Source organism: Danio rerio, chromosome 12 (assembly GCF_052040795.2).
Source record: "Danio rerio strain M-AB ecotype USA chromosome 12, GRCz13ab, whole genome shotgun sequence".
NCBI classification, from domain to species: domain Eukaryota; kingdom Metazoa; phylum Chordata; class Actinopteri; order Cypriniformes; family Danionidae; genus Danio; species Danio rerio.
Genome location: NC_141032.1, coordinates 44,273,480 through 44,293,267, shown reverse-complemented (window position 1 = coordinate 44,293,267; position 19,788 = coordinate 44,273,480). Strand labels below are relative to the sequence as shown.

General features: G+C 36.7%; 2 protein-coding genes across 29 annotated transcripts in view; one reads left to right on the top strand and one right to left on the bottom strand.

Annotated features, from left to right (window-relative positions):
• Nucleotides 1-20: 20 nt before the first annotated feature.
• On the bottom strand, nucleotides 21-16,310 carry bnip3 (BCL2 interacting protein 3). Of its 15 annotated transcripts, none has more exons than XR_015503301.1 (8): nucleotides 15,952-16,310; nucleotides 11,992-12,160; nucleotides 11,824-11,902; nucleotides 9,709-9,815; nucleotides 7,975-8,124; nucleotides 2,114-2,729; nucleotides 758-940; nucleotides 21-600 (listed from the first exon to the last, which is right to left on the bottom strand). XR_015503301.1 is itself a non-coding variant. In XM_087274714.1 (6 exons), exons 2-6 carry the CDS (start codon nucleotides 12,054-12,056, stop codon nucleotides 2,687-2,689), a joined length of 444 nt encoding a protein of 147 aa, XP_087130840.1. In that variant the 5' UTR covers nucleotides 12,057-13,137; nucleotides 13,358-16,310; the 3' UTR covers nucleotides 21-2,686.
• A 2,203-nt stretch (nucleotides 16,311-18,513) lies between these two features.
• Nucleotides 18,514-19,788, top strand: part of jakmip3 (Janus kinase and microtubule interacting protein 3) — an 88,867-nt gene continuing 87,592 nt past the window's right edge. For 11 of the 14 annotated variants that reach the window (XM_087276870.1, XM_087276869.1, XM_087276873.1 and 8 more), the window contains exons 1-2: nucleotides 18,514-18,662; nucleotides 18,871-18,972. The gene's annotated coding sequence lies outside the window, so the exon portion shown is untranslated. The remainder of the gene's footprint in view (nucleotides 18,663-18,870; nucleotides 18,973-19,788) is intronic. The other 3 variants (XM_087276874.1, XM_087276875.1, XM_087276863.1) reach the window with 1 other exon arrangement.

Below are 19,788 nucleotides of genomic sequence, written 5' to 3'. Positions count from 1 at the left end.
AATCCAAAGGAAGCACTATGTAGCGGGCAGACATTTATTTCAGCTCATTCCCTCTGTTAATACAAAACCACTAAATGAACACGTACACACAACACGATTTCTAAACGCTACAAAACATGCACAAATTTACACAATTTCCCTTTTTCTCCTGCCTGATTCATTGACAGTTTTATATAAGGCAATCTTTGGGCTGGAACCCTGACCATTTAGGAAAAAAAAAAAACAGAAGAACTTCTGCAGTTCAGGTGAGCAAACCCAATTCAACATTAATGAAATCTCTCAAGTTAGCCTTGAAGTACATTTTGATTTCAGTTGACATTCAGATAAGTGCTGATTTGGTAGATTTTGGCTAGCATTTACTTAGGGGTGGTTGCTTTTTGTGTAATACTGTGTACAGCCTGATTCCCAAAGCAAATGGTTTTTATTTGGTGTAAACGGTGCTTTTGACGAGGTAAATCAAGTCCTGTGCATTAAATATAAAGATTTAGCATTCAATAAATAAAATCCCTGTTTTGATATGCACTGTTAAAAATATCTGTTAATTAACGGTGTTCCTGTATTTTGTTTTTCCGTCTATTCCAGGGGTCACCAATCCTGGTCCTGGAGGGCCGGTGTCCCTGCAGGGTTTAGCTCCAACTTGCCTCAACACACCTGCCTGGATGTTTCAAGTATACCAAGTAAGAGCTTGATTAGCTTGTTCAGGTGTGTTTGATTAGGGTTTGAGCAAAAATCTGCAGGACATCAGCCCTCCAGGAACAAGTTTGGTGACCACTGGTCTATTCTGTCGACTTCCGAAAGTCTGCAGACTTTCATTGACATTTTAGTAGCTTAAGATAATGGTTAAGAAGTAACATATAGAGAAATAAGTCTGTAAGATAACAGAAAATGTACTGGCAGTTTATTACAAGGTTTTTGTACTGTAGTATACACTCACCGGCCACTTTATTAGGTACGCCTTACTAGTACTGGATTGGACCCCCTTTTGCCTTCAGAACTGCTGAACAAGATACTGCAAATATTCCTCAGAGATTTTGGTCCATTTTGACATGATAGCATTACGCAGTCCCTGCAGATTTGCCGGCTGCACGTCTATGATGCAAATCTTCCGTTCCACCACATCCCAAAGGTGCTCTATTGGATTGTGATCTGGTCACTGTGGAGGCCATTTGAGTACAGTAAACTCATTGTCATGTTCAAGAAAAGTCTGAGATGATTCACGCTTTATGATATGGCGTGTTATGTTGCTGGAAGTATCAATCAGAAGATGGGTACACTGCTTATAAAGGGTTGGACATGATCAACAGCAATACTCAGGTAGGCTGTGGCATTGAAGCGATGCTCAATTGGTACTAATGGGCCCAAAGTGTGCCAAGAAAATATCCCCCACACTATTACACAACCACCACCAGCCTGAACCGTTAATACAAGGCAGGATGGATCCATCCTTTCATGGTTTTGACACCAAATTCTGACCCTACCATCCCAATGTCGCAGCAATAATCGAGACTCATCAGACCAGTCAACGTTTCTCCAATCTTTATTGTCCAATTTTGGTGAGCCTGTGTGAGTTGTAGCCTCAGTTTCTTGTTCTTAGCTGACAGGAGTGACACCCGGTGTGTTCTTCTGCTGCTGTAGCCCATCCTCCTCAAGGTTGACTGCAATTAGAGATGCTCTTCTGCATATCTCGGTTGGAACGAGTGGTTATATGAGTCACTGTTGCCTTTCGATCAGCTAAACCCTGTCTGGCCATTCCCCTCTGACTTCTGGCATCAACAAGGCATTTGCACCCACAAAACTGCCGCTCACTGGATATTTTTTCTTTTTCGGAGCATTCTCTGTAAATAGAGAAGGTTGTGTGTGAAAGTCCCAGTAGATCAGCAGTTTCTGAAATACTCAGACCAGCCCGTCTGGCACCAACAACCATGCCATGTTCAAAGTCGCTTAAATCATCTTTCTTCCCCGTTCTGATGTCCGGTTTGAACTGCATCAGATCGTCTTGATCTTGTCTACATGCCTAAATGCATAGAGTTGCTGCCATGTGATTGGCCGATAAGAAATTTCCGTTAACAAGCGGTTGGACAGGTGTACCTAATAAAGTGGCCGGTAAGTCAACCCAGATAACAAATCATTTTAAACAATTAAAAATGTAAAAACAAAAGTCACTTTTTCCAACTTTTTAAGCTTAAAACTTGTCAGAAGAATCTCATAATGTGATTTAAATGGTAAAAAAAAAAAAAACATGAATCACAAAATACAGAAAACTGCCAATTTACGGATATTTTTTCACAGTGTTGGGCAGAAAGTCGGATTTCCTACCAGTTAACAGTCTTAAGTTTCACGTTTCCGAAGCTCCTGCATCCACTTTAATCCACTTATTTCATGATCCTCACGTAGTATTTTTTTACCGAATAAATACGAAATGAATGAGATCTAAATCTAGCCGGCGTGTTCTTATATGCCTATAGCATGGCGTTCCCTGGAATGGACTGGCATTATGTGTGGATTTGGGAGGAATTATGGGAAAGGCCAGTGTTAATACACGAGGGGGAAGCGAGGCAGAGGAAGTGTGTCATGTGACCTCGTTCTTTTTGCGTCTACATGAGCTCTGAATCACGATAAAGCAGCTGAGATGGTGGATGTGCGGATGTGAGGTTTGTCTTCCTCTCTCGTGGCTTTTCCTGCTCCCTCAGAAGGTGCCAGAAGTAGTAAAACGCCTTCCGATGTACACCCTACAAAGAGAAAGAGCTTGTCAAACATTCAGTATGCATGATGGATTGATAAATTAAATCAGAATTATTAGGCTCCCTGTTTATTAGTTTCCCAAAATTTCTGTTTAAAGGTAAGCAGATCTTAGTTTCACCACATTTCTAAACATTGATTCATTCGTTATCCTTCAGATTAGTCCCTTGAAATAATATCATGTATAAAAGAAAATAATCTATAGAGACATGCAAGTCTGTAATATAACATAAAATGTATTGGCAGTTTTTTTTACCCTTAATATACCCTCACTGGCCATTTTATTAGGTACACCTTACTAGTACCAGGTTGGACCCCTTTTTGCCTTCAGAACTCCCTTAATCCTTCGTGGCATAGATTCAACAAGATACTGGAAATATTCTGGAGAGATTTTGCTCCATATTGACATGATAGCATCACACAGTTCCTGCAGATTTGTCGGCTGTACATCCATGATGCGAATCTTCTTTTCACCACATCCCGAAGGTGCTCTATTGGATTCACTCATTCATTTTTGTTTGGCTTAGTCCCTTATTTATCAGGGGTTGCCACAGTGGAATGAACTGCCAACTATTCCAGCATATGTTTTACACAGCGGATGCCAGTACTGGGAAAATTTACCAACAGTTAACTCTCTGGGGTCTGAGGGTGTTTTGGGGCCGTGGAGAAGTTTTGACATGCACTGACATTTGTGTTGTTTTCAGTATCTTAAAAACATATTAATGGCTAAAGTGTGATAACACTGTAAACAGCACAAGCTGAGCTACAATAATACCGAAGCAGCATGTTTATATGTGTTTTTGTTTTTAAGAAAGAAACGTTTATGCGTGGTTAGTGAAAAACAAAAATTTTGAAGTGATTGAAACGAGGCCGTGAGAAACACAGAGAACATTTGTTCACATGACTTTTAAGAGCTGGATCTTGTAGCCTAGTGTGTTTGCTTAAATGATGTGAGAATCATCTTGTTTACTTGCTCAAAGAAAACAATATATTGAATTTAAATTTCTGAGTGAAAATGGTCTATGCGAGAAGGCGTGAACTATCATTACTAATGCACTGAGATTAAAGACTCTGTCTATCTGTTTAAAGTCTGTGTGAAATCAAAATGAACAATGTTTATCTTGCTAGCGCACATTGTTATTTTTTAGGTCAGCGGTGTCCAAACTCTGTCCTGGAGGGCCGGGGTCCTGGGGAGATTAGCTCTAACCCTAATCAAACACACTTGAATCAGCTAGTCAAGCTCTTACTAGATATAGTAGAAACTACCGGGCAGGTGTGTTGAAGCAAGTTAGAGCTAAACTACCCAGGACACCGGCCCTCCAGAACTAACAATTAATCCATACAAATTAATCCACTGAAAAAAAAAATGTTTAAGGTAATCTTCAATAAAATCTGACCATTTGCTTATTCCTTTGGACAATAAATGATATGTCTAGATATTTTTCAAGACACTTCTATAAAAATTAAAGTGACATTTAAAGGCTTAACTAGGTTAATTAGGGTAACTAGGCAGGTTAGGGTGATTAGGCAAGTCATTGTTTGATGGTTTGTTCTATAGACTATCAAAATAAATACTGCTTAAGGGGGCTAATAATATTAAAAATACCTTAAAATCATTTTTTTTTTTTTATCAAAAGGGGGCTAATAATATTAAAAATACCTTAAAATCATTTTTTTTTATCAAAAGGGGGCTAATAATATTAAAAATACCTTAAAATCATTTTTATTTTTATTTTTTTTTATCAAAAACTGCTTTCTTGCCGAAATAAAACAAATAAGACTTTCTCCAGAAGAAAAAATATTGTAGGAAATACTGTAAAAAATTTCTTCCTTTGTTAAACATTAATTGGGAAATTTTTAAAAAAGCGCTAATAATTTCGACTTCAACTCTTTTAGCTTGATCTCTAGTATTTGTTCAGCTCCAGGTTTCTCCTGCAGGTTCATTTTTCCATTCTCCTGCTGCTTTTGAGAGTGGTTGTAAATCAGTGGACTTGTGTTAGCGTCAGCAGAGCTGTGAGCTATCAGTGGAAAACTGCTAAGTCATGCTAACCCCTGCAGAGTACACTAGCATGCATTCCAGCACGCAGAGAGCATCCATTGCTGACCCACATGAGCTGGGCTAAAAATACTCCTTTATGTGCTGCTATTAGTATACAGATATAGATTAACATGAGGCTTAAAACAATGTACATCCTCATTGCTTTGAGGTTGAAAGGGTGTGGCTGTTGTGTTTTAGTCAATTAAAAACCATCCACAAGTACACAAATACTCTGGTCCCTAGATATGATTAATAGTATATAGAAAACAAAGTGTTTAGCATAGTTAAGTACACCCTTATTTTGAAAATGAATATTTTTATCAATATTTCTGTGAATATAGGCAATGTATTTTGGTGCATTTAAACAGATTTATTATACAGATATATGTATTAAAATATAATTTTAGTCATCAAGCATATTTAGAAATTGAAAGATTCAAGCAAATTCAAGCAAAAAATAAAATAAAAATTACACCCTACAAAATTTCAACTAAATTTTTCAATTTTTCGCTTCTCTTGATTTCTTTTCTTATTTTTACATTTGTGTTTAGTCATTTTTTCGAACATAAATTTGGGTTTACTTTTTGGAGGGTTATCGTGAGTTATTTTGTTAGATAAGCTCCAGATTTGGCTTCAGTACTGGCTATTCTAACGTATATGTTCAGATATAATATTGTAAAGCATCCTATTGACCTTATTCTAAAATGCGGAAGTGCGCCTGTTTTCGCGATTGTTTTAGAACTTCCGATTCAGTCGCCTATGGGAGAAATGACTAGTATAATAATAATAATAAATGAGTAATAAATAGAATAATAGAATAATAAATGGCAGAAAACGGTCAAACTACTTTTTGTACAAACAAATGTTAGCTTGACTATACAGACCAAGTAGACTAATATAAGAAGAAAATATCAGTTTGCAACATCAAACAGCAAAACGAGCAGTTTTTAATGTCTAAAAATTAATGGAAGTGAATGAGAACTTAGGTCTCGAGCCCAAAATATTTAAATGGCTGCGCCCACTCGTCGGCGAAGAATAAGGTGAATAGAAAATATTCATTTAAATAAGTTTTGTGAGGGGTGTACGCATATATGCTGAGCACTGTGTGTGTGTATGCACACAAAAGTTTTGTTGCCAATCCAAGTTTTAGGAACAACACATAATAACTGGACTTCTAGTTGATCATTTGGTATTGGAAGTGGCTTATATGAAAGGCAAAGGCCTCTAGATTACGCTTATTTTACCAAAATAAAATATGATCATGCCTTGATTTTTAATTATTTTAATAGGACAGTAAGGTCTGAGTTTGTTTAGACAAAAGTCTTCTCACTTAACAGAAATAATGTACAGTATATAATATAAAGTCATGCTGCAGTGTAAGTAAAATAATGAATATTGTGTATGACTCTCATGAGCTTGGAGGACTGCATCCATACGTCTCTGCAATGACTCAAATCACTGATTAATAAAGTCATCTGGAATGGCAAAGAAAGCGTTCAAGCAGGACTCCCAGAGTTCATCAAGATTCTTTGGGATTCATCTTCAATGCCTCCTCCTTCATCTTACCCCAGATATGCTCAATAATGTTCATGTCTGGTGACTGGGCTGGTTAATCCTGGAGCACCTTGACCTTCTTTGCTTTCAGGAGCTTTGATGTGGAGGCTGAAGTATGAGAAGGAGCGCTATCCTGCTGAAGAATTTGCCCTCTCCTGTGGTTTGTAATGCAATGGGCAGCACAAATGTCTTGATACCTCAGAGTGTTGATGTTGCCATCCACTCTGCAGATCTCTCACACACCCCCATATTGAATGTAACTCCAAACCATAATATTTCCTTCACCAAACTTGACTGATTTCTGTGAGAATCTTGTTTCCATGCCGGTTCCAATAGGTCTTCTGCAGTATTTGTGATGATTGGGATGCAGTTCAACAGGAAAAATGTACCTTCTGCTACTTTTCCAAATCTTACAACTGGGATCGATGATGAAAGACTTTTGTCAGGTAGTTTATATATATATATGGTTTTTCTTTGTATCTATTTTTATCAAGTTTTATTTATGTATATTTTAATTTTACTTCAATTTAAAGAAACAACCAGGACTATTAATAAGCTAAAACCCTAAAAAAATATTTTCATTATTAATTTTCATTTAAGGCGAGGCAGTGGCGCAGTAGGTAGTGCTGTCGCCTCACAGCAAGGAGGTCGCTGGGTCGCTGGTTCGAACCTTGGCTCAGTTGGCGTTTCTGTGTGGAGTTTTCATGTTCTCCCTGCCTTCGCGTGGGTTTCCTCCGGGTGCTTTGGTTTCCCCCACAGTCCAAAGACATGAGGTACAGGTGAATTGGGTAAGCTAAATGGACCGTAGTGTATGAGTGTGTGTGTGAACGTGAGTGTGGATGTTTCCCAGAGATGGGTTGCGGCTGGAAGGGCATCCGCTGCGTAAAAACTTGCTGGATAAGTTGGCGGTTCATTCCCCTGTGGCGACCCCGGATTAATAAAGGGACTAAGCCGACAAAAAAATGAATGAATGAATTTTCATTTAATAAATCAAAATACCAAAGCTTTAACATACAGTTGAAGTCAATTTTATTAGCCCCCTTTTGATTTTTTGATTTTTATTTTATTTAAATATTTCCAAAATTATGTTTAACAGATTAAGGACATTTTCACAGTATGTCTGATAATAATTTTTCTTCTGGAGAAAGCCTTATTTGTTTAATTTCGGCTAGAATAGAAGAAGTTTTTAATTTTTTAAAAGCCATTTCAGGGGCAAAATTATTAGCCCTTTTAAGCTTTTTTTTTTTTTCGATAGTCTACAGAACAAACCATCATTATACAATAACTTGCCTAACCTAGTTTAGCCTTTAAATGTCACTTTAAGCTGTATAGAAGTGTCTTGAAAAATATCTAGCCAAATGTTATTTACTGTCATCATGGCAAAGATAAAATAAATCTGTTATTAGAAACGAGTTATTAAAACTATTTTATTTAAAAATGTAAGAAAATCTTCTTTCCGTTAAACAGAAATTGGGGAATAAAATAAACAGGGGGGCTAATAATTCTGACTAACTGTATATAAAATGAATGTGTAACATTAATAACTATATTACTAGTGTGCAGGTCAAATATGAGACGTTTAATTTTGCCGTTCATTTTGGCTTGCTTAACTGTGTAATTTTGGCTCACTTAAATGTGCCTACCCGAGACCCACAGCGAGGATGTGTGAGAGGACCAGAGAGGGCAGGAAGACTTTGAGGAACTCAGCAGAGAAGATTCCTCCTTTCTTCATCACACTGGTGTTCCTCATGCTGAGTGTGCTGGAGCGCTTCGGGTGCCGCAGCAGAAACTCCCTGCAAAACACACCACTTGCTTACAGCTATGCGGAGATCCAGGTACTTTATATTTGTATAAGTACATTTGAAGTCAGAATTATTAGCCCTTCTGAATTATTTTCCTCTGTATGCCCTGCGCACCAGAACAGCCCGACACAGAAACAGTTTCTTCCCTCAGGCAATCCATCTCATGAACACTTGATAATAATAATTGTGGAACCAACATCACTACTTGCCATAAACGTTTATACACATATACAGTTATTTGACAACACACTTTACATGCCACTTTGCACATAACAGCTGCATATATAACATTGTATATAGTAATATAGCTCTACATACACTTCTATTTGTATATTTGCATTCACAACTTACTGCTTTTTTATATATTTATTATATCTTTTTTTTTTTGTCCTGTCTTTTTAATTCTGTTGCACTGTAGAAGCTATGTCACGAAAACAAATTCCTCGTATGTGCGAACATACCTGGCAATAAAGCTCATTCTGATTCTGTATTTTTTTTCCCAATTTCTATCAACATATTTCTAAACATAATAGTTTAATAACTCATTACTAATAACTGATTTCTTTTATCTTTGCCATGATGACAGGACATAATATATTACTAGATATAACTAGGACTTGACTAGGTTAATTAAGCAAGTTAGGGTTGAAGGATTCGGATTTATGCCTTCCAATCCGTCTCAGCATGGATCAACGATTATCCTTTTCTCATCATCCTGTTCCTCATTATTTTTATTAAATATAATTATTTGATCATTTGAATGAGTATTAAACTTTGAAAATGATTTGAACCAATGAATAAGTAACACACTGCTTTATGTAAGAATCTTCAGTGTACTTGCTCCTCTCTTTGCCTGTCTATTTTAACTTTGTTTTCAGGAGACACACAAAAACCAGGTCATGGGTCATGGAGACCTCTCTCTCTCCCGATGTCCTTCTGAATGGAATCTTTGATAAAACTGCAAACTATCTTCAGTAAACTTCATTTATTTATTTGAATCTCTGACTCCGGTTCTTCTTCATCTGTCAGACTGCTCATTCTGTAAACTATCCCTACAGGGTAATTTGGCAAGTCATTGTATAACAGTGGTTTGTTCTTTAGACAATTGAAAACAAATATTGCTTAAGGGGGCTAATAATATTGACTGTAAAATGATTACAAACTGCTTTTATTCTAGCCGAAATAAACAAATAAGACTTTTTTCCAGAGGAAAAAATATTATAGAAAATATCGTGAAAAATCCCTTGTTCCATTAAACATCATTTGGGAAATCTTTGAACAATACATTCACAGGAGGGCTAATCATTTTGACTTCAACTGCATGTGTTCATTTACAGTGACTATAGAAAGTCATCAGACCCTGTGAAAATCTATACCTTTACTCACATTACACCCTGCTTTCGAAAGACCTTCAGAATAAAGTCATAGAAAGGCACAGATGAGGAGAAGGCTACAAAAGTTGATAGTTATTTGGGACGTGATTTGATTGCAGGTTAATTGACAATTTAAGTCATTGTTTTAAATAAGTATGATGATTTCCTATAGGCACTGTATATATCTTTTGGGTTTATATACTTGGGTGGCAGGTTTTCTGGGCGACTCGACCAGTCCCAGATCCAATCAGCATTTTTCTTCATCAGGATCTCCACCTCTTTTCTCCTCTCCAAATAGTCTTCCTCTGACTTGAATAAGACCGAAAACAAATTTAGGATGATGTAAAGTGTACATGAAAACAGTAGTTCACCTTTAATTAGAAAATAATTAAGTGATAGTTCACTCAAAAAATAAAAACAAAAGCCCCTTTCACACAGTGATACCAGTAAATATCTGGAAAATTTCCGGAACGACTTAACCTGTAAATTCAAAAAAGCACTGTTCACACAGGCGAGGATGATACGGATTTTTTTCAGGAGAAGACCGTTCACACACTTATTCCAAAAATACCGGTAAATTCTGGCATCATTAAGCAGAAATGAGCTCTGAATGGCTGCGCTTGTATTTGTACAAATCTGAATTCATTACAAACTCTGTGGATGGATAAGTATTGTTAACAACTTGGATGAAAACATATGGAGGAACACTTTCACATGTCAAGATGTTTGTAATATGTGTGTGTGCTGGAGCTCGTCGGCTGCTTTACATGCACAAGCGTCGGAGCTTGAAGGTAAACAAACAGCGGTTTATCATAAGTATTTTATCGATATCTTTTTACACAGTTGGCATTAAGAAGGAGCATATAAATGTTATCTGACTAATATCTAGCAGCTAAATGTGTCTGGAAATATATTCACAGGCTTTTGTTCTCATAAACCGCGTGGACGTGAATGCGTTTGAGTGTTCTGATTGGCTAAAGTAGACGTCTCACGTCTGCACGTTTTAGATGTGCACGCGCTCTTTTCGGCATTCTTTCTTCTGCGTTCACAAAGCGCAGCATTTCTGCAAATTACCGGTAATGTTACAACTTCTCTTTCCAGAAAATAGCCAAAACGAATATATCGGTATTTTCGAAAAGGGCCTGTTCACAAATACAGACCTTTCCGGAAAATTGCCGGTAATTTTCCGGAAAGGTCTGTATGTGTCTGTTTAGTTTTAGTTTGACTTTATTAATCCCCGGAGGGAAATTCACATGTCACAGCAAAGCTCTCCATACTAAAAATAGATAAATAAGTTACATACATATAAAAACAATAATAAGATTACATTTCATACTGCACACCTTGGTTCCAAAAACAACGAGTAAACACTTTTACATATCTAATATCTAATTCAAGTTCAGCACAATTCATCTGGTATGACTTTGGTTATACAATCTGATCACTGTTGGTAAAAAAAGACTTCCTGTATCTTTCTCTGTAGCACCGGGGTTGAATTAATCTTGTACTAAAAGAGCTTGCACACGCTTGGACTGTATCAAAAAGGGGATGACTATCGTGGTTCATTATACTAACAAATTTGTCCAGCATTCGATCCTGTGCAATCTCTTCTATGGTAGGTAGTGCACACCCCACAACAGAACCTGCCCTTTTTATCAGCTTATTTAATTTGTTTTTCTCCTTCTCCAACAGTCCCCCTCCCCAGCAGGTTACAGCATACAGAATCACAGAAGACACCACAGAGTCATAAAAAGTTTTTAACAGTGTCTGACACACACCAAAGGACCTCAGTCGTCTTAATAAATGAATGCGGCTCTGACCCTTCTTATACACCTGGATTGTGTTTTCAGACCAATCGAGCTTGTTGTTCAAATATACACCCAGGTACCTATATGACGAAACGATCTCAATTTCTGACTCGTGTATAATTACGGGCAGCGCTTGTGATGGATGTCTACTAAAATCAACAATAATTTGTTTGGTCTTACTAGTGTTTAATTTAAGACAATTCATATCACACCAGTCAGCAAAACTTTTTAAAAGCAACCTATACTCACTCTCAGGAAGCTATTGTCATCTTCTCACCCCTGACTTGTTAGAAAAAGTTTTCTTTTTTCCTTTCTTTTCTTTTCCACAAAGAAAGATGCTGAGGAATTTTAGAAACTGGTAACCATTGACTTCCATAGTATTTGTTTTTCCTATCTTTTGTGTTCAACAGGACAAGTTAGGGGGAATAATGATGACAGAATTTTCATTTTTGAGTAAACTATCCCTTTAAATACAAACATATTTTTAATTAAATCCTATTAATATTTACCTGTGAGCTGGTTTTTTCCCCAGAGCTGTGGACCTCGGAGCCCCTGCGCAAGTGCAAAGGAGTCTGGGATCTTGGAGGACTGGTAAAAAAAAATAAATAACAATAATATAATCATTTCACCATGCACATCCTGTAATCTTATAATACATTTGAAGTTTTTGTGCTGACCTGTCACATGGTAGGCTTCCTCTGGAGCTGCTCCGACCCGACTCGTGCTGAGCATCCAGAAGCATCTTCTCCAGGTCTCCGCTCGGGGCCGTGCTAGCTGACTGTTCATCCGTGGCTGCTTTAGAAGAGCTGCCTCCTCCATTATTAAAATGCAGCTCCACCCAAGAACCTGAAAGAAAAGCCAAATAACATCCTTGTTTTATTATGGTCCTTGTATTTAAACAGCTGTCTGGAATACTCAATTCTGATTGGTCAGTTGTGACATTCCTGGGTATGTTATTCCTTGATTACAACCACTGAATACATTTACATCTAATATAGTTCTTCTATTTAAACAGCTGTCTGGAATACTCAATTCTGATTGGTCAGTCATGACATTCAAGGGTGAGTTATTCCTTGATAACAACCACTAAATACATTTACATCTAATATGGTCCTTGTTATTGAACAGCCGTCTAGAAAACTCTATTCGGATCGGTCCGTCGTGATATTACAAGGTATGTTATTTCTTGATACCAATCCCTAAATACATTTACATTTCATATGGTCCTTGTATTTAAACAGCTATCTGGAATACTAGATTCTGATTGGTCAGTCATGATATTACAAGGCATGTTATTCCTTGATAACAACCGCTAAATACATTAGATTTCATATGGTCCTTATTATTAAACAGCTGCCTGGAATACTCGATTCTGATTGGTCAGTCATGACATTCAAAGCTAAGTTATTCCTTGATAACAACCGCTTAATACATTTACATTTAATTTGGTCCTTGTAAATAAACAACAGTCTGGAATACTCAATTCTGATTGGTCAGTCGCAACATTCCAAGGTATGTTATTCCTTGATAACAACCACTAAATACATTTACATCTAATATAGTTCTTCTATTTAAACAGCTGTCTGGAATACTCGATTCTGATTGGTCAGTCATGACATTCAAGGGTGAGTTATTCCTTGATAACAACCACTAAATACATTTACATTTCATATGGTCCTTGTATTTAAACAGCTGTCTGGAATACTAGATTCTGATTGGTCAGTCATGATATTACAAGGCATGTTAATCCTTGATAACAACCGTTAAATACATTACTTTTCATATGGTCCTTATTATTAAACAGCTGTCTGGAATACTCGATTCTGTTTGCTCAGTCATGACATTCAAAGCTAAGTTATTCCTTGATAACAACCGCTTAATACATTTACATTTAATTTGGTCCTTGTAAATAAACAACAGTCTAGAAAACTCAATTCTAATTGGTCTGTTGTGATATTTTAAGGTATGTTATACCATGATAACAGCCGCTAAATACATTTACATTTCATATGGTTCTTATTATTAAACAGCTGTCTGGAATACTAGATTCTGATTGGTCAGTCATGATATTACAAGGCATGTTATTCCTTGATAACAACCACTAAATACATTTACATCTAATATAGTTCTTCTATTTAAACAGCTGTCTGGAATACTCGGTTCTGATTGGTCAGTTATGACATTCAAGGGTGAGTTATTCCTTGATAACAACTGCTAAATACATTTACATTTAATATGGTTCTTGTATTTAAATGGCAGTCTGGAATACTCGATTCTGATTAGTCAGTTGCAATTTTCCAAGGTATGTTATTCCTTGATAATGTCAGAAATTGCATACTTCCGCACTATATATAGAACATTAAAAACAGTATGCGAGCCGAGTATTATGTCCAAATTTAGAGAAGCACCTGGAGAACCTACTACTTCCAGTGAGATTCTGAAGTGCACATCCAATGGATGATACGCTATCCCATAATGTCATGTAAGAGAATTCCTGAATGTGAGTGAAGTGATGCAATATGAGGTCACATGATAATGACAAATGGCGGATGTAGTACGTCTGAATTCCATTCATACTCCTCGCATTCATACTATATAGAACATCCATTACCTACTGAGTAGTAGGCAAATTCGGATGCACCCATCAATGGACCACTAGGCGAGCCGGGCCTTTTACCCATTTAAAGTTTGAGAATATGTTGAGTCTGTATCGGCCCCAAGGCCTCTGGTCATTGGCTTTACCAGATTAAACTGCTTGACCAGCAAGCGTCAGCTATCCAGAGGGAAACTTCGAAGAGAACCAGTTACTAGACAGTTTGATTATTCTTTCACCCCTATGCCTAGGTCAGATGACCGATTTGCACGTCAGGACCACAACAGGCCTCCATCTAGCAGTTGAAAGTAGTTTTTTTAAATGGCAAAGAAAATAATTTCACCTCATAAGGCCTCAATGTTTACAGAGAGGTATTCATTTTGTTTTGCCTGAATGTATTGTTTTGACTCTCCAAATTCTGGTAGCTGTTTACTTATATCTAGGCCCACATGTAATCTGCATCCGCAGAAATCTGCAGATTTCTGCATATATTTAGCCCATCGAGTCTATGTGTAAATGTGTGTAATTTTATATTTATGCAGGTTTTAAATTAATTTCAGTAATATTATTGTAATTATAATAACAGTAATATTAAAATGTTGATATGATTCATTAACAATACAGTTTGTAAAGTAATATTTTCTGTCTTTGAGTAAATATATTATAGGAGAGACTTGCTTTGTTTACCATATAAGTAGATCTAATTGGATTTGCATTGTAAACATTAAATAAAAGTTAAAAGTGTATTATTTTATTTTTAAATTTGCTGCAAAAAAATAAAAAATGTCTGCAGATTTTTTCTGGCTTTATATCTTAGGATTCAATAATGACCACATTTTCTTTAATGAGGAGTCATCATTATCTTTGATGGAGTCAAGGTAATATAACACAAATTTTAATTTTGAGTGTCCCTTTAAAGGTAAATATTTGTTGCAGTTCATAAAATGTCGAGCACTTTTCATGCCTTTATCTTTCCTGAGAATCAAAGTATAGCAAGCATAACAACATGTCATAACCTGTTTATAATATTCGATTTACTTGACATTGAAAACTAGGCTGGGAATGAATCAGTGATCATGACACAGTAGCCAGAAAATCCAGATAAACACAGAACATGCCTGCACTTGAGACTCAACCCATGAGCCTGAGGAAAATAAACAAAGCTCTGGCTATAAATAGCTCATTATGTCGGGTCATTTTTTTCTGACATCATCCAATGAAAACAGGCTGTTCAATCCCCACCTCTGTAGAATTCAGACGCGGTATCCGCCTCCTTTCTGTGAATCGATTCTTTCAGGCGGTTCATTTCCAAGAACAATGGTTGAATGATTCTTTGCGTCATGCAGTGGTCCAATACATACCCCAAATAATATTTTATGTTAAAAAATATTAAGCTTACATAATAACATACAACAGTGTTAATTAATATTTACTTAAAATATGAACTGACCACAAACAATCAAACATGTCGTTTCCTTAAGTTTATTTGTTTTATTACATGTTGTATTGCAATACGTTAACTTGTTTTTAAGCTTAATAGATTAAATTATTATCCCGTTTTGGAAATAGTTATTAGTAAATATAATTTAAAGCCTCTCGGATTCGTTTGTTAATTCGACTCATTGGTATTCAATCAAGTTCAAAAGAAACGATTCCAAATCTGATGCGTTCAAAAGAGTCGGTTCTCCGTCCATTTAGTAGTAGAGCTGTTTAAAAGATCCGACTCCGAAGAATGATTCATTAACGATTCAAAGCATTCAGAGTTTGCTTCGCGTTGGTGTTTATTATTGCGGATCACATGCGTCATTTCTGTGGTTTGTCCACACACACACACACACACACACACACACACACACACACACCTGCTTCATCTTGTCAAATATTAGTATAAAAGACTGAGATGAAAGAACATCGTTTAATATACGTATGTAACTGTAAATATTCCCCAAACATGCATTTACAGGGTAACAATGTGCGGTTTAGAGGAGAAACATGCACAAAACGAGCGTTAACCGGAGTTGTTTTGATATCTAACGTTACATACCCTGAAGGTTTTCTTCAGACACGCTGTGCTTTTCAATCGACATTTTTGTTTCCTTCACCAACAAAAGGACGATTCACCTCCGTTTAAATCCTTAAAATTCAGTCGATAGATAAAGAAACGCAGTGTTATCCAGAGACATGGGTCGCCCCACGAGCAAAACGAGGTGTTTGTCGATGAGAAAAGCGCTCTGTTATATATATTCTGCACGTCCAGCACAATAAACCGCATGTGGATTCATGTGACAGAATTGGATCGGGATCTTTATTCCATGAATCCACACAGCTGGTGGTGACGCAACATGCGGCTGTCCTATGGATGGAAATATAGGGCAAACAGAAAGACAACAAAACTGGCACCCTGGCACAAGGGTTGCCAGATTGAGCCAATTCTACTCTGAATTGTTGCCAGATTGAGCACATTCCTTCTCCAGGTCAGGGACCCAAACTTTAAAACTCAACTTTTTAAATCATTTTTGTGTGTTTAATTAGTTTTTATATTTTTTAGTGTTATTATTGTCATTGCAAAATATTTGTAATATTCTTTTTAAGTTTGTTTATGTTTAGATTTAACCTACACATTTATTTGTGCATTAAGTAGTATGTACCTTTTTATTATTATTTTTTTCAGGTGGTTCGAAAGACAAAGAAATTTTCCGGAATTTGTTTCATACATTTGTGACATTTTTACAACTATTCAGTAATAAACTGTGAAAATAACTAATTGGAGAAGGCTTTAAGACCAAGAAGAATACTGTATTGGCTTTTGCTTCGGCATGGCTGAGGAAAGTTGAATGTGCTGGCCAGTTTGTTAATAGTGACAATAGGCTGGTTTTCATTTAAGACTTAAACAGATTCCTATTTTATCTAATCATATATAATGTAATACATTTAAATAAAAAATTAAGTATAGCTCTTATATTTCTGTATTCTAAATGTTTAGGAAATGTTTTTGACCCATAAAAAGTGTGCTTATGAAGACCATCCGACTAGCTAATGCGGCTAAAAATAGTGCTTAACATGTCACTAAATTGCTGTATTTAGACATTTTAATTAAATGGAAAATAAGGCGTATAACTGCAAAAAGGTCCACTCTTAGCGGACAAAAATAAACAATAAGATGCAATACTAACAGAACTTCTGTTTTTTTCTTCTCCTTTTTTGAAATTGCAGATATTTGCTCAACCAGTGATGCTTTATATGTGGACTATCACTTTGGCCCAAAATTTGCAGGTACACTGTCAGAAAAAAAGGTACAGTGAGGGTACAAATTTGTTCCTAGAGGGAACAAAATATATAATTGCACCTTATTAAGGTCCCAAATTGGTCCTTAGGGTACAATTTTGTACCCAAATGGGCTATAAAGGTACAAACGATCATATTTAGGTTTGAAAGGAGCATTTTTGTAACTTTTATAGCACATTTGGGTACAAAATTGAATCCTAAAGGACCAATTTGGCACCTTTAAAGGTACAATTATATATTTTGTTCCCCAATAGGAATCATGAGATCAAACCCTATATACATGTAACACTTATTTAAATGTATTAATACTAAACATTAATACTGAAATACATAATTTAAAAATATAAAGTTAATGAATTGATTGAATTACATTTTTTAATAATTACATTTTTTTCATGTTTTCAAATAATTTTTTTCCTCAAAAAATATGTATATGTATAATTGATTGTAATTTTAATCATTAAAAACGTAAATACTGATCTTTGCATAACTTATTGTTTAAGACCCTAAATGAGATTTATAATAAGGGCCATGCAGAGTGGCATCATCATCATTTAGGTGTTGCTGCTGTCTCTTTAAGAAAATTTGGCTTGCTGAGACGTTAGTAGAGTTTGTTACTGAGGTGGTCGAGTATGCTAGCTGTTAGCACAGGTCTCTGCATGCAGTCACCAATGGAATGGATCAAAATGCCTGGGTCAGCACCCTGAAAATGCTATATAATATAATAAGGGACATTTTTGAACTTTCAATGTCTACAATTTTGTTCATTGGGCGTACAAAATTGTTCCTTAAATAATACAAATGTAGAAGGTACAATTTTGTACCTCTAAATAGAGGTACAAAATTGTACCCTTTAGAGTACCATCCCAGTGACGGACCACTTGTATCCTAAAAGGTACAATTTTGTACCTTTTCTTCTGATAGTGTATGCATAAAAAAAAAATATTTACCACATACATAAGGCACTACAGCTTTAACATCATTCCTCTTATTTTTTATTTGAGCTCTCCATCGCCCCCTGTATGACTGGAGTGTACATCACAGCTCTACACCAAAATAACATCTCACTCTGCAGCATTATTAAAGCCTGTGCTCAAGGATGCAGTTTCCATCATCACCCATCTGAACTGAACTAGCTGAATCCTTCTTTCAAAACAACAAGGCAAAAAAATCAAATAATCAATGCACATACACACACAGAGACACACAGCCTGCATAGAGCTTGAGTGTTATTTAATGATGACGTGATGTTGTGAGATGCAGTAGCAGTGCACTGACCAGCGGGCGGCTACATTCTCTTCTTTTTTCTGTATCTCTCTCCATCACAGGATACAAGCCAGGCTTCACGCATCCCGCAGAACTAGTGTGTATGCATGCATGCGTGCGTGCATATGTGTGTGTGTGTGATTTCAGCTCCTCCGCCAGCATCATCCCTCGCTCTCCATCAGGGATGCTAAGGGAGTGTTTATGGTAAGTGCAAGAAATCATATCTCTCCTCTACCATGCAATAGCTCCCCCTATTCCTCCTTGTTTTTTTTTCCATGGTGATCCATCACTACCGGCTTCAGTATTGCTATAGGCGACTCACTTCTGCTGTGCATCATCTTTAATAATTGAATTATTCGTTGCTTGCAATTCAATCAAGACATGACAACATGTATGTCAATTGTATTTTCAGAGCATGTGCTGCGAATCACACGGCATGATGGAGGACCAGCAGCTCCCCGGATAAACACTGCAGACTCCCAACAACCACCACAACTCCAATCATGCACTTAAGGTCAGTCTCAATCTGTGTGCTTTGAATTCAGCGTCGTTTCCAGATAACCCTCCTCCATGGCTGTTAGTAAGGGGATCAAATGATGCTTTTAGCTGTTATACAGCCTCGCGTGCGCAGGGAGGAGTAAACGATGTGTCTTTGCCCACTGGGATGTTTGTTGAAATGTTCTGGAGAGCCATCTGCGATGCAAACCAGGCTGCTTGACGTCTATTTTCTTCTAATGCCTGCCAGAGACGGGCTGTATTTAGGATGCAAGCGACTAATGGCGAAATCTGCATATAGATTTTTGTTTTGCTTTAGGGGGTTTTTGAGCATGCAATCATCAGCATGAGGTATGAAACAAGGGGTTTGTAAGTTTTGAGAAAAGGCAATGATAGAAATGTAAAGAGGATTGGGATTCTGAGTAGATATCACTTTGAATATGAGTTTGAGTTACAGGTTGCCTGATATTGATGATACACTCAAAAAATGATGCTTGCTGTTTGTTTCAGCTACTTATTAATATCAAACGTGCCGAATCAACACAATTCTTGATTTTGTTTTGAGTGGACAACTTAATTGCTTTATGTTCAATCCACTTCAATTTATAAAAGCTAATAAGTTAACTTAATTCCTTCATGTTGTCCCAACTCAACTCGATTGTGTGGAACCCAACGTTTCTTGCTGTGTCAAGCTGCGGTCCCATTGGAGTTTCCTCCCTATAGACTTCCAGTCATACGCACATGAAGGCGTCAGATCGGAAACGCAAGCTTGTGCGTCAAATTTCGCAGATCGCTGCTTTGGAAAGTTCAAGCTTGGTGAACTCTGACCTGCGAA